This window comes from Haliotis asinina, chromosome 15 (genome assembly GCF_037392515.1).
Source record: "Haliotis asinina isolate JCU_RB_2024 chromosome 15, JCU_Hal_asi_v2, whole genome shotgun sequence".
In the NCBI taxonomy this organism is placed as follows: Eukaryota; Metazoa; Mollusca; class Gastropoda; order Lepetellida; family Haliotidae; genus Haliotis; species Haliotis asinina.
The window spans coordinates 13,070,481-13,084,168 of record NC_090294.1 but is presented as its reverse complement, the minus strand read 5'-3'; the positions used below and the strand labels follow the sequence as shown (position 1 = coordinate 13,084,168).

Sequence of the window (13,688 nt, the reverse complement as noted above, 5' to 3'; positions counted from 1 at the left end):
TCACGATAAGCTTATGTCATACAGACAATGCTGTTGATCTGATGAAATTTGCATTACTCAGGACCCGTGAAGGTCCCGGGGTAGAATAGGCCTTCAGCAACCCATGCTTGCCATTAGGGGTGACTGTGCTTGTCGTAAGAGGCGACTAACAGGATTGGGTGGTCAGACTCACTGACTTGGTTGACACATGTCATCGGTTCCCAATTGCGCAGATCAATGGTCATGTTGTTGATCACTGGATTGCCTGGTCCAGACTCGATTATTTACAGACCGCCGCCATATAGCTGTAATATTGCTGAGTGCGGCATAAAACTAAACTCACTGCATTACTCAGCTGTATACCAATTACCATCACTGTATACCATACCATCGTGTTCTCTGGGTATATCATAGAATGTTTTGTGATACTCGTATTCGGCAAACAGAATTAGCATTTTGATGTCTCCTTGGTAAGTGTTTACGTCAGCATGAAGCAGCATGTGATGTTACTGTGTTGCAGACCGCACTGAAGGTGAAACAGAAGTGGTTGAAGGAAGACTGGGAGTTCTTCAAGGCCCAGAGGAAGCTCCTGGAACAACAGGTGCTCAAGAAACAACCCAAAGACAGACTCTCACATAGGTCAGTGGCAAAGATACATACACTGTGCACTTGATGGATCAAATAGACTTTATTCAATTGCAGTGTAACATGTGACAAATTGTGAGTGAAATGGTATGCTCTTATCATGGTGTGATACATTTTGATGAAATATAGTCATAGCGCAGATGATTATATGAAATATAATCATAGTGCAGAAAATTGACAGCAAGAACCAAACTTAGATCTTGACAAAATTATTCAATTTCTAGACATTTTAGAAAAGGTTAATAAATAAGGGTACGAAAACCAAAAATGCCAAATTTTTGGATTGGACTACAGTGTACTGAACCGAGGACAAAATACTGTGGTATGCCATTTCACCCCCAGTCCTCATCATTTGTCATGGAAGTTTCGAATTGTATTTATGTCAGATGATCTATGTTATATGTAATATCCTGCCATGTTCTACTTTGACCGTGATTATTTGTAATTATTTTGCAGCATGGAGGTGCAGTTTACAGAAACAATGAGAAATATGTTGACTGGCACCAAACCAGCACACGAAGAATGTTTTTGTCCGCGATGTAACAGAAAAAGGTAATTAGTAATTTTCTTGAAATGACCCTTACTGATAATTGGTGTACACTTACATGTGAAGATCTGGGTGAAACATCTTTAATTTGTAAATAAAGTAAGGTGGAAAGATGTGTTTTGTAACCTGTGTTGAACAGTTACCAGTGACTGTTAAAATGTGAATTTTGTAAATCCTTGAGTAATCTGTACACTATTAAGACTTGTCTAAACAACAAAGTGTCCCAGTGGCCTAATTCTCCCCCTTCTATGAGCCAAGTTGTCTCCCTTTGTGTGACGGAAACACTTGATCATTGACTTGAATGCCTGTTCACTGTATATGTGTTTCTGGGTTTGCAAGCAGTATGCCTAAGACTAGTGTTGAAATCCACTATCAGTTATCAGAGGACTTCTGGTGAACGGTTGTCAATTATCATCCAGTTATATGCATCTTAATGTAAGCACCAGGTTAAAGGTTTTCCCCAAGTTTTTTCCTAATCAGTGTTTTTTATGACAGATACTGTTATGTATGAAATACATGCATGAAAAAAAGATACTGGAATTGTAATTAAATAATGAAAGTGGCAATAATTTTACAATGCTCATGCCTTTATGTGTTGTTATAGCATGTTTCTTCGTGAATATTCATCAAATTTAATGGTTAGTTTACTTCATTCAAGTGTGTAATTCTAAAACAACACAATTCCGATTGATTGAAAATGTTTTTTTATAATTGATAATTATTTTTAATCCTTCTGTTTTTCGGTTGTTTTGGATCATCGGAAATTCACTACTTGAGACCTGCATCATATAGGATTGTCCTATGTCATCATGCTAAACCACCATGGTGAAGCTGGAACACTCACTTCCATAATTAAGGGACACCGTTATTTAAACTGTGTGATGCTCAACTCACTCATTAACAAAGAAGGGCGGTAGGGTAGCCTTGTGAATCTGTTCCCTTGTCATGCCAGAGACCCTGTTTCGATTAGCCACATGGGCATAATGTATGAAACCCATGTCTGTTGTCCCCTGCAGTGATATTGCTGGAATATTGCTAAAAGCAGCATAAAAGTCTTAAAACTCACTGACTCATTAACAATGGAGAGTGTTATAGATTAGCTAATTTCGCTAATGCTGCCGAAGACCTGGGTTCGAATTCCCACATGGGTACAATAGAAGTTGCTTATAGATAGATAGCTAGAGAGTAGAAGTATAACTAAGAGACATAGAACTAAACTCATTCATTAACATAGAGATATTCTAAACTACCCCATCGGTGTTTTGTGTTTCACAGTGTGATGACTGACATACTAAGTAGATGTGTTTACTTCCAGATGTACTTGTGATGAATGTACAATTACCCACATGATAACATGTGGTATAATCAATCCCGATGCCTTGGAGAACAACAACCATACCCACACCTTCAACTTCCCACACGACCCGAGTCGCTACGTCATCGACGTGGACCCACCATCCATGTCCAGCACCTCTTCCAGTAGTGGCTCATCCAGTCCCATCATGGTGGAAAGGAACAGACTCACACTTCCGTTTGAGTATGTTTGTTTGCATTTTTTCTTACTTGTTTGAGGCTGCACTCAGCAGCGTTCTAGCTATATTGCCAATGGATGTATATATTCAAGTCTGCACCAGACATTCATGATATTAATTGCATGAGCATTAATCTCTGGATTGTCTGGTCCAAACTAGTTTGACTAAGTAGTTAATGGCCTGGACCTAAATTTTCAAAGCTCTCTTGGAGCTAAGAAAGTCGTAAGTTAATGTTAGCAAATGTCCTAGGAGAGCTTAAAAAATCTTGGCTCAGGTTTGTCCTTGAAGGAGCTGGCGAATGCATGTATTCCAGCTTCATGATAGTGTTCTTAAAATTATGTAAGCCTGTCAAACTGAAGCATGATCGATGATTTGTGTCAAAGGCTCTAAGTGAAATTTTTGTATTGGAGTAATCTCCTGATGGTCTCCTTTGAGGTGATTACAGTTTGGAATGGGTTCTCAACAGCCTTTTACAATTCACATGATTTGATCAGATAAATGGATGGTTTAGGAAACCAACTTAGTTCATTATATCGATTGTGACTGGAAATGTCAGTCATGACATGTCTGGTCCATACTGGATTACTTTTGAAGATCAGGGTTAGAATTGATCTTCAGTAACCCATGCTTGTCACAAGAGATGACTAATGGGATCAGGTGGTCTGGACTTGCTGACATGGTTGACGCATGTCATCGTATCCCAGTTGCGTAGATTGATGCTCATGCTGTTGATCACTGGGTTGTCTGGCCTTAATGGATTACTTATGTCCGCTGGCTGTATATATATGCTGAGTGCGATGTAAAACTGAAGTCACTCCTGCCTCAATTATTTAGAAACATCTGTCATGTATCTTACACTAAGTTACAGTTTGTTCTGGTGTGCCAGCATTGTGGTCAAAGTTTCCATTGTCATTATTTCATGTGTTTTCTATTGCTGTAATGAATTTTCTTTTGTTTAAGAAATGAAGAAAATGAAGACATACCTGAAGAGATAGATAGCCAGTCTGATGATGAGGAAGATGATGGGGATGAAGATGAAGATGATGAAGATGATGAGGATGAAGACGATGAAGATGACGTTGAGGATGATGAAGTAGAAGGAGCTGAAGGAAGTCAGGAAAGCAGCAGTGCAGGCGATGGCGGCAGTGGTGGCAGTCCCACAAACATCGACCTGGGGGACAAGCGCATGCAGGCCTGGGTGGAGACGGAGGCACTGAAGCTCATGGAGAAGACAGATACATGTGACTGTCACCACTGTGTTACACAGACACAGGCGGAACAGTTGGTACGTTTCCTAATCTTCCCAGGCGTAATGAAACCGTTGAACATTACCAAGAAAGTTGAACATTATAGAACAAGCTTTATGGATGGCACCTTTTGTGTCCTACATGCTATGTTTCAGTACAGATTTTTATACCATTGTCAAGCAGCAACGTTTTCCATAAAGTTTGTTCAATATTGTACTTCCGAACTTTTAAAATTTTATGTGAATAGTTGCTGCAATAGCACACCAATTCAAGCAGCAACACATATATTCCTATAGTCTTACATGTTGATAATGGTGTGATATATTTTCAGCAGAAGGTGGAGGACAACCAGTGTCAGTGCCATGTGTGTCTCCAACAACAAGGCCAGACTGTGTCCACCTCCCTACCCCAGCATGTGCCCATCACACCCCGCCCAGCTGACCTTCACATCTACCCTCACATCCACGGCTCGCCGGGCCTACACAGCTTGCAGGCTCGAAACATGCGGTCCATCTTACAACCTCAGCTCTACGACCTCCATGGGCCTCTTCGGCAGTCCAAACTCCCTGTCAAACTAGACTTTGACAACCCTGAGAACATTCAGGATCACTTATACCATGCGTACGGTGACTGGGATAATACTCCGTACGACCCACGAGTCGTGATAGGTGGTTATAGGTATGGAGGAGGGCTTGGCTCTGATCTTCTTCCTCCTCCACCTATCACAACCAATTCTCCCTACCCTCCGGAGCCCCTTTCAAGTGTGTCACAGACGGCCACAACTACCACAACCTGTACAACCACTAGTGCTTTAAATAACCATCTTGCAAATGCAACTACCAAGTCGATGGACAGGTCCAGTGATCATCAAGTGAAGCCAGTCCTCTCAGACAGTTGTGCCAAGTGCTCTGAACCAGTGTCGTCGCTGTCGTCATCGTCATCGGTGTCAACGTCAGTGTCTCAGCCTCATGGACCACCATGTACGAGGCCAGCTACTTTAGGTGGCAACACCCAAGTCCAGCAGACAGTTAAACAGCCCCACACTCATTGTAAGAAGCATGTGAACGGAAAGACGGTCCCCCAGCCCAGCCATAATCATAGTTTACAAGCACATGGAGGCCTACAGGGTGTGCAGTCTGATCTGTTGAAGAACTCTGCAAGGAATAAAGATGAACTCCCGCGACCTCTCCGCAACTCCAGTCTGAATCCACATCCATGCTCGCACGCCAATACTCGGAATGCCTCCACTGTGCATCAGACACAAGGAGACTCTCATGCAGGATGTTGCCCCAGCTCTGTCCCTTTGGCAACAACGGTCAACAATGTGAGTGTGGGAACGTCCACTGTGTGCACAGACCCAGACTGTGATGCTCATCATGACGACAACTGTGACAGCATTGACGACAGCTGCTCCGAACAGAGTTCTTCCACCTCCACTTCCAACAACCAGAAGGAGGGCAGTAAATACTGTGATTGCTGCTACTGTGAATTCTTTGGGCATGGGAATGTAAGTATCGATCAAGGTCTATCTGTTCACTCTAAATTATTTACGTTAAATTGCAAAGATTGGGGTTAGAATTGGTCTTCAGCAACACGTTTGTAACAGCATGATGTTGAAAACAGGATTGAAAACATGTTGATAGTACTTGGACCAAATTACGATAAAGGAATGCAAGAATGTAATTGACACAACCATGCAAGATTATTTAAGATTGTTTATCAGAATACTTGCCCCAAGTCAGTACAGTATTTATCTTATGAAAGCCTTTATCATGAATGTCTTAATAGAGAATGGCTCTCTTGCAGGAGTGTTGGCTAATTTTGTAATTTTGCAGTTGAGTGGAACACTGATGTGACAGGGATTGGACACCAGAGTCTAAATTTTTTAAGCTCTCTTAGAGCTAAGATAGTCGTATGTTAATTTTAATGTATGGCACTTATGACTGTCTTAGCCCTAAGAGAGCTTTGAAAATCTTGACCCAGGTCTCATGAGTGTGATTCATGAATAACAAATTTTGTTTCAATGAGGTCTACCTCCATTGCCATTCAGTAGATGTCATAGCCATGTAGCCAGTTGTTTTACCAATTTGTGGAATATATTCATTCTTAACCCAACATAAACAAGAATAACATTCAAATATATGCCTACCCGTTAAGATCAGGGTCAGAATTGGTCTTCAGCAATCCATGCTTGTAAGAGGTGACTTAAGTGATAGAGTGGTCTGGCATGGTTACTTGCCACATGTCATCATATCCCATTTGTGTAAAACGATGCTCATACTGTTGATACTGGATTGTCTGGTCCAGACAAGATTATTTACAGACCAGCGCCATTTGGCTGGAATGTTGCTGAGTGCTGTATCCACTGTTCTGTATGTTTCACATGTGGCCATTGGATGTATATGCCTGGTACATCCAGCCTCAGGTTGAAATTTGATTTTGTTAACAGTACTGAAAATTAACATAAAGGTTCCTGGGCTAATATTATCAGCATCAGCTGAAAAGTAAATGAGTTGATGTAGTTTTTGATGTTCTATTCTCAAATTTCTGATGCATAATCAGTCTGTCACCAACTGCCATGTGATTAAAACTCAATGTTGTTTGTTGCTATCAGACTGTGTTTTTCTTGAAAAACCAATTTGCAATTATCATCACTGCTGGGAAACAAGTGGGAGATTTTTTATCTTCAAAATGGGTTGTCCTCACTTACAGCTATGTTTGTTAATGCCCATGTATAGTTCCCCCACCTTCTGATGTTGCTGGATTTATTGCTTAAAGCGGTATAAAACCATAGTCACTCATTCCTTGTTAATGAATAATCATCGTGTCATGAGTTACAAATTAATAGGTTTTGTTACTGATACACACTTATTATCCTGGTCAGTCATTAATTTCTCCATCTGAAATGAATTTGCTCTTTGTCCTGTTTTATGTATTGAAGGATTGTTTGTATGCCACATTTTATGTTACTTTTAGTATTTCCCCAAATCCCCAAATCTACTTTCTCATTGTAGCCACCGGTAGCCCAGACCAGTAAGAACTATGCAGAGATGAGAGAGAGACTACGGCGGCGTTTAAAACGGAAGGTAAGTAGTGTCAATCCTGTTCTTTGCTTCTAAAATATCATTTTACAAGTTTTTCACAGGATTCTTGTTGCCATGGAAAAATTAACAAACTGTTAGCTTGAAAGAAAGGTGTGAATTATTTTTAAAAAATACCCTATTTATGATTGACAGGGATGACTAACATTTGTTCCTTTGATAAATTTAGTTGAGTTCAGACTTAATATTCTTCTGGTGGATTGCCTTGAGCAATCACGGCTTATTCATTTCATAAGAGAGAGGCTCAGAACAGCAAATTTTCAATGAAGTATTTTATCTTTATCCAGCAAACGGAAGCAAAGACAGGCGAGGATCGAGGTGGCCTGACTGAGCTGACCATGGAGAGTTCTTGTAGTCACAGCAAGCTGGCAGATCCTCTTGAGATGAAAGGGCTGGAGGAGCTTCTGCGCTTCATCAATGGCACTGAAGAGAGCAAGAAAGAGGAGAAGGCTCAGAGTAGCAAGGCGGCGAAACGGGCTAGGCGGAAACAGAGACTAGTAAGTGCACATTCTGTAGAATTGACTGCAAATCCTGCTTCCAACTGTAAGGGTCTCATTGAAAACCCTGGTAGTATACATAATACGCCTTCTGCCACAGATCTCTTCTATTAATTTATTGCAGACCCCATCCATAGCAAAATCTCTATTTCTGTTAGACCAGTGGATTGCCATTGACTGCGTGACCTCTTATACTTATGGACATTGTTGTATTAAGAAAAAGAAACACTAACAATTTAACAACAACTGCTGGTGAAAAATACAAAAAAAATCCTGTTCAACAACGATGCTCCATGGACGAAAACAGGCATTTTTTTAACTGGACAGGGAGCTTAATTAACCAGCAGTAAACCCCTCAGAGGGATTTGCAGTAAAACCCCTATAATGTACACTACTATCCTGATTTGCAGTGAAGCCTTAATGAACAAACGCAAAGCACCTGAATTGAGAGAAATTATCTTCTTGCAATCTTAGTGCCCTCATAAAGTATGGAAGGTCACTTCATGACTTCGCTCAGAGTTAGGGACCAGGAGCATTACATACTACATCATTTGTAAGTCAGTGATATGGTATAGAGTTTTGTTAGGGTGTATTGTTGTGAATACTTCTGGATTGTCACTTAGTACTATTTCTTTGAGTAACCTTGCATAATTGCTTTTCAAACAGATGAGGTGTTTTTTACAACATCAGTAATCAAGTGGACAACAATAAAATATGTTTCCTACCTTAGCTGACACATTCCAGCAGTCAATAAACACAATTTTCAGTGTCAGAAACATCCTTGTTAAAAGGCAAGGCTGCCATCTGCGTGTGATGTCAACATCCAATCGATGTAGTGATGACTCCAGTTTTTGAATGCTTCCATACGTATAACATTTTGAAAGGGCTTCATCGCTGACAGTCACGTGACTTTCCCTTTACATGAAAACATGGCAGATGAAGCTTCACATTGAGGTTTGCTTGGTATATTTAAGATATCCTTACATTTAATAATTGATATGCATTCAGGGAAAGGATGCAAGCACAAACTGCACTGTTTACAATATTTCCAAAGTGAAACTTACCTTTGGAAGCTTCACGAGAAGCATTTTGTTGGAGCTGATGTGAGGGGATTTTCTGCTGTTAGTGATGTAACACGACTTGCAAGAAACAGCAAAGAAAATGGCCATTCGAAAATAGGAGTCGTTCCAAACAAGTTATGCAACTATAAGAATTGTAAAATGAAAGTCAGTTAGCTTTGGTGGCATGAGTCTTTGATTTAATTACCAACAAAAACTCAGGAATTAGTTATTTAAGGGTCACTGTAACATGCCAGGACTGTCATGTCTGTAATTTTTCTCATTTAGCTCATTGACAGTTTGGGAGCAGTGAGGTAGCCTAATGGCTAAATTGTTTCTCTAGGTACACTGAAAACCTGGGTTCGATTCCTCATGTGGGCACAAAGTGTGAAGCTTTTTTATGATGAAATTGCTGGAATATTGCTAAAAGCAGAGTAAAACTGAACTCACTCGCTTACTGACATTTTGAGGATTTAGGTTATCTTTATGACACTACCTCAGAGAAGCAAATGTGTTCAGGGTTAATCTTGAAATGCATGTTGTATTCAGATGGTTAGAATTGAATTCATAAGTGAGTAGAAAATTGACTTTGAAATTCAAATGATAAAATATTTCATCTTGTATCATTATCTTATTAAGGCTGAAGAGAAAGCACGAGAAGAAGATCGGCGGCAAATGGAGGAGGAGAAGAAGAAAACAAAAGAGGATAAAAAGAAGAAGGAAGGACTTTTAAAACATTTTGAAGAGAGGTTTTCATCATCTTCAGAAATAGACTCAAGTACAGGCTCACTAAAGAAGAAAAAGGGGAAGCACAAGGAAAGATCTGAAACTGTTCTCACTGCGCCTCTCCCAACCTCTGTACCTCCAACTCAAACAAATTGTCGAAGTGTTCCTAGACCCATTGAAAGTGCCAAGCCAGCGAAGGTGGAAACAATAGTCGAACGGAAGCAAGAAGTCATTAAAGGCCGAGATAACACACCATCTCCCAAACAAATCCTGAAACACTCAGGTTCAGGCAGTGCCCCAACAACTCCTACGAAAGACTTGAAACAACAGGCCATGACAGACAAGTCCCACACGATGACTCCTGATAGACAGCGGCGAGCAAAACCTGCTCAGAGGACAACACCATCCAATGACACAGCTGTGTCAAATCATCCCAAACCCAACCCAACTCCACAGCCAACTCCAACAATCTTGTCCAGACAGCCTGCTCTGCCAGCCAAACACACTGCCCAGCAGAAACCCATACAGAACAATGTTCCGAAGACTACCAACAATACTCGTAAAGCAGTACCTCCACAGCCTTCCCCTTTACAGAACCATGTGGACACTCACACAGAAGTGGATTTGTCAAAGAAGGGCAAGAAGAAAGTTGTCACACCGGTAGCACAACCAGCAGCCAGCCAACCTATATCCAAGTCCACCCACAAGCAGAATGGCTCAATCCTTAACAGCGTGCAAATTGTGCAAACACCATCCAATAGCAATGGGAAATCAGTGGATGTGACCTCTGGAAAGGATGCAAAAGTCACTAGGAATGGTGTTGTATCAAAAGGCAATGGTGAGCTGCTCATAAGACCAGGCAAGAACCACAAGCTTGCAGACAAGAGGCAGGAAACTGGAGTTCCAGAACAGGTATGAATACATCATTTGCTTTTACTGGCCTAGTAAAATCATGGTTCAATAGTAATGTTTCTAGTATTGTTTGCTGTGAGAGCTCCAAGTGGTCCAAGTGTCATTGTACAAAGTGATCTTAGGGCTTAGGGCTAATTCCTATAACTAAAGATAGACATATGACTGTTGTTACACTAAGCTTGTTTTGTACAACAGCATCCTGGTCCACACACTGCTTAGATGTCCATTAGGAATGTAAAACGTTTTGACAAAACCAAGATGTGGTTGATGGTTTGATGAAACAGAGTTTCAGATCAAGCATACATGACTTGCATATATAACTAATCTCAACAATATGCTGTTTACCTCTAAGAGTAATGTAATGATATGATTTATATTTATATTCAGAACAAAAATGGAAAAGTCAAGAAAAGCAGGAAGAAGAACAAAGGGAGTGATGGCTGTGTTGGTAAGCAAAGATTATTAACTATAAAACTTCTGGCTGAACAATGGATGGGACAAAACTCAAAATGTGCAAGAATCTGTTCTTTACTGAGAAAGTATAATCCCAAATATGATGTTTGGGAGAGAAGTTAGAGCTCTTATTGTGTATGGTTTGCAATATGGACATCACATGTAAGTGATTCAGCTGCTGCAGAATGTCTCCTGTATTGTTAACATTCTGTAAGATAATGCGTCCCAAAGATTTTATATGTTTTACAATCCTACCGCTCATCTAAATAAATGTAGATTGTTTAAATATTCATTGAGTGCAGCTCATGATGTCAGCTCAGAGTTACTGCTTGGAATGACATCGTCATTGTTTTGTTTCAGATGAAATCTTCATGCCACGATCTGAGTCTGACCTTGAAAATGGAGAAATGGATGAAGTGGAACGGGAGCTAGAAGAGTTTAAAAGGTGAGCTTTGAGGAGTTCAATAGCCGTCATTGAGTGTTCAACTTAGAATAGATATCAGCTGAGCTCCTCATATCAGTGGCAATCACTGTGGCCTGTTCAGGTTCATTTGATAAATTGCAAACTTTCCAGAGAAAGTTACAAACTTGTTTCAGGCCTGCCAGATAGCTACTTTTTTCATTTTTTAACAATTTCATGGGTCACGTTCACAGTTATCTCCCCAGCAGAATATTTCCACTTGTAAGGCTACTGACTTGGTCATTGCTGTTGGTTTCAGTGCATATGATCAACATGATGATTGTTGCATGAAATTTCATAATTCTCTTTAAGGTTCTAATGCATCAGTCTGTGACTATAGTCACAAATGTGTTCAAACTGTAGCCCGAATTTTGTAAAATATCTGTCATTTTATTGAAGTCAGCAATGGCTGTGAAATGACGCTAAAATCAGAGATGATTCAAGAACACTTTAGGCTTACAGACTTAGGCTTTAGACTTTATTATTAATTGAAAATGCACTTGTTACAAGTAACATAAAATTCCTCATATCAAGCCCTGTAATATTTTCATGAGGATTGAGACTGCCATAAACATTTTTAGTAGGCAAAATAGACATGTTCTCCGTTTCAAGAACACTTACTTTGTTTCAGATTCTGCTTTGATAGTCCACAACCTCAGAAGAAGGAAAAGCTCCAAGTTAATTTCAACCTCAAGGACATCTTCTCTAAGAAGAAATCTGGCCTTGGCTGTAGCTAAACGCCTCAGCTTTTTATGTGGACTTTGTTTCGCAGTATGGGCGCAGACTGTCAGTATTGTGGGGACTTTGCTTTAAATATGGTTTTACTTGTGTACCTCACAGGCCACGTCACACAATGTGTGCTGTAGTAGTGCTATATCCAAGATGGCTGCTGCTCTTGTCCATGGCGACATTAACTAAGGACATTATACACTTTGTCATCTTCATTTTGTTGATTTCACTTGGACATAATCCATGATGAATTTAGACTTCAACAAATGTTACTATTCCCAATGTGGCATTCCATTCCTCCATCAGCCCTCATTTGTCACTCGAGGTCAGCAACATTTTTTGTAGACAAAACCAGATATTTGGTTTGGTTAAGGTCATCTTTGGTTCAAGGAGGTTTGTGTTTTTTCCCTTATTTTTCACTGAGGAACCTTTCCTCCAATTATCATACTTAAGTACATGTTACAGTTGTTGAAGAGACTACTAATATTTGGAAGGTCCATTGGAATGGATTTGTGAGATGAACAGTTATTGTCTTTGGCAAAGGTGACAACTTTTACAGCTTGTGGAAGATTGGATGGTATTACGAATTGATTCTTATTCTTGAGAACTATCTCGTAGAGGAAGAAATGGATTTTAATGATCAAATGATGTTATGGCTCGCCTGTAATTCGAGCTGCTGTTAAATTGTTGGTTGGTTGGAAGCCAACTCTTTGTACCCAACTTGTGCAAAGCTACCAACTGCTGTAAGAAGCATGGGGACTGAACCGCACCAGTGAGTGTGTGTCTGTCCCTCAGTCCTGTCATTGCTCATGCTGCTATGCAAGACGTTAAACCCGTGCTGGTTTAGCCACAGTATATGTGATGCAAGATGGAGTTTTGGTTAGATTTGTTTGCAGGGCCTTGGCTGTGTATTGCATATTTATTACCTGGATGTTAGGGGGGGATATGTGGGCAGGGATGAGATGGTTTTGGGTTGGGAGACACAGTCAAGCGCTATTGTTTGTAGTATGCCTAGTTGACTTTGTGTGGCTTGTACGGAAGATCGAGTGATGCATGGAATAATCACATTTTTTTTCATTCATGATGACGCAGGCAAAATTCTGTTTGTTGGGCTTGATTTACCCTGCTGTATTTTAGCCTGTATATTATCCTATAAACTAAAGTTACCCTTTTTACAGAATCTGACTTTGTGTTGTCAATTAAATATGTTTTGCTGACATTAGCTTCATAACAGAACTGGGGTGTTACGGTAGTCTTGTGGTCTTTGCACAGAAAGGAAAGAAAATCACCATCAAAGTAATATTCCTTTTTAGTAGTTAGTTTTTTGTGCTGTGGCAATTTGTAAAGTTAATATAGGGCAAAAAACTTATGATAATAATAAATAATAATAATGCACATTTATAATGCGCCTTTTCCACACCCGTAGGTATGCTCAAAGCGCTACAGAAAATGAATAAAAATATGTACAAAGATGAAGATGAGTGAAATTATGTGAAGTATACTGAAAAAAAGTGGGTTTTCAGTTTTGCTTTAAAACTATCAAAACTGTCAGAGTCTTTGATGTCACATGGAAGAGCATTCCAGAGGACTGGTGCTGTGTAGGAGAAGCTGCGGTGTCCGTTAGGGAAAACTTTGTGACACACAGCAATTTTGCTTTTAATTTTCCTTCCTGCTCTGTTTCCTCTCTTGGTTCTCTTGCTGACTGAGATCCCAGCATTGCGTAATATTGTCAGGAGTGAGGCGTGGATATGATGACGTAAGACTCCACTCAGACCAGGGGCACAGGGTGAGCAACCTGGGCT

At 40.2% G+C, this 13,688-nt stretch overlaps 1 protein-coding gene across 8 annotated transcripts in view; it reads left to right on the top strand.

Moving 5' to 3' along the window:
• Positions 1-13,066, top strand: part of LOC137266373 (protein FAM193A-like) — a 40,950-nt gene extending 27,884 nt beyond the window's left edge. For 4 of the 8 annotated variants that reach the window (XM_067801870.1, XM_067801866.1, XM_067801872.1 and 1 more), the window contains exons 10-20: positions 500-618; positions 1,081-1,176; positions 2,487-2,708; positions 3,664-3,988; positions 4,282-5,457; positions 6,965-7,036; positions 7,339-7,548; positions 9,246-10,244; positions 10,632-10,692; positions 11,058-11,142; positions 11,789-13,066. In XM_067801870.1, coding sequence (XP_067657971.1) covers positions 500-618; positions 1,081-1,176; positions 2,487-2,708; positions 3,664-3,988; positions 4,282-5,457; positions 6,965-7,036; positions 7,339-7,548; positions 9,246-10,244; positions 10,632-10,692; positions 11,058-11,142; positions 11,789-11,894 — 3,471 coding nt within the window. In that variant the 3' untranslated portion in view covers positions 11,895-13,066. Of the gene's footprint in view, positions 1-499; positions 619-1,080; positions 1,177-2,486; positions 2,709-3,663; positions 3,989-4,281; positions 5,458-6,964; positions 7,044-7,338; positions 7,549-9,245; positions 10,245-10,631; positions 10,693-11,057; positions 11,143-11,788 lie in introns of all 8 variants that reach the window. The other 4 variants (XM_067801871.1, XM_067801867.1, XM_067801873.1 and 1 more) reach the window with 2 other exon arrangements.
• The last annotated feature ends 622 nt before the right edge of the window (positions 13,067-13,688 follow it).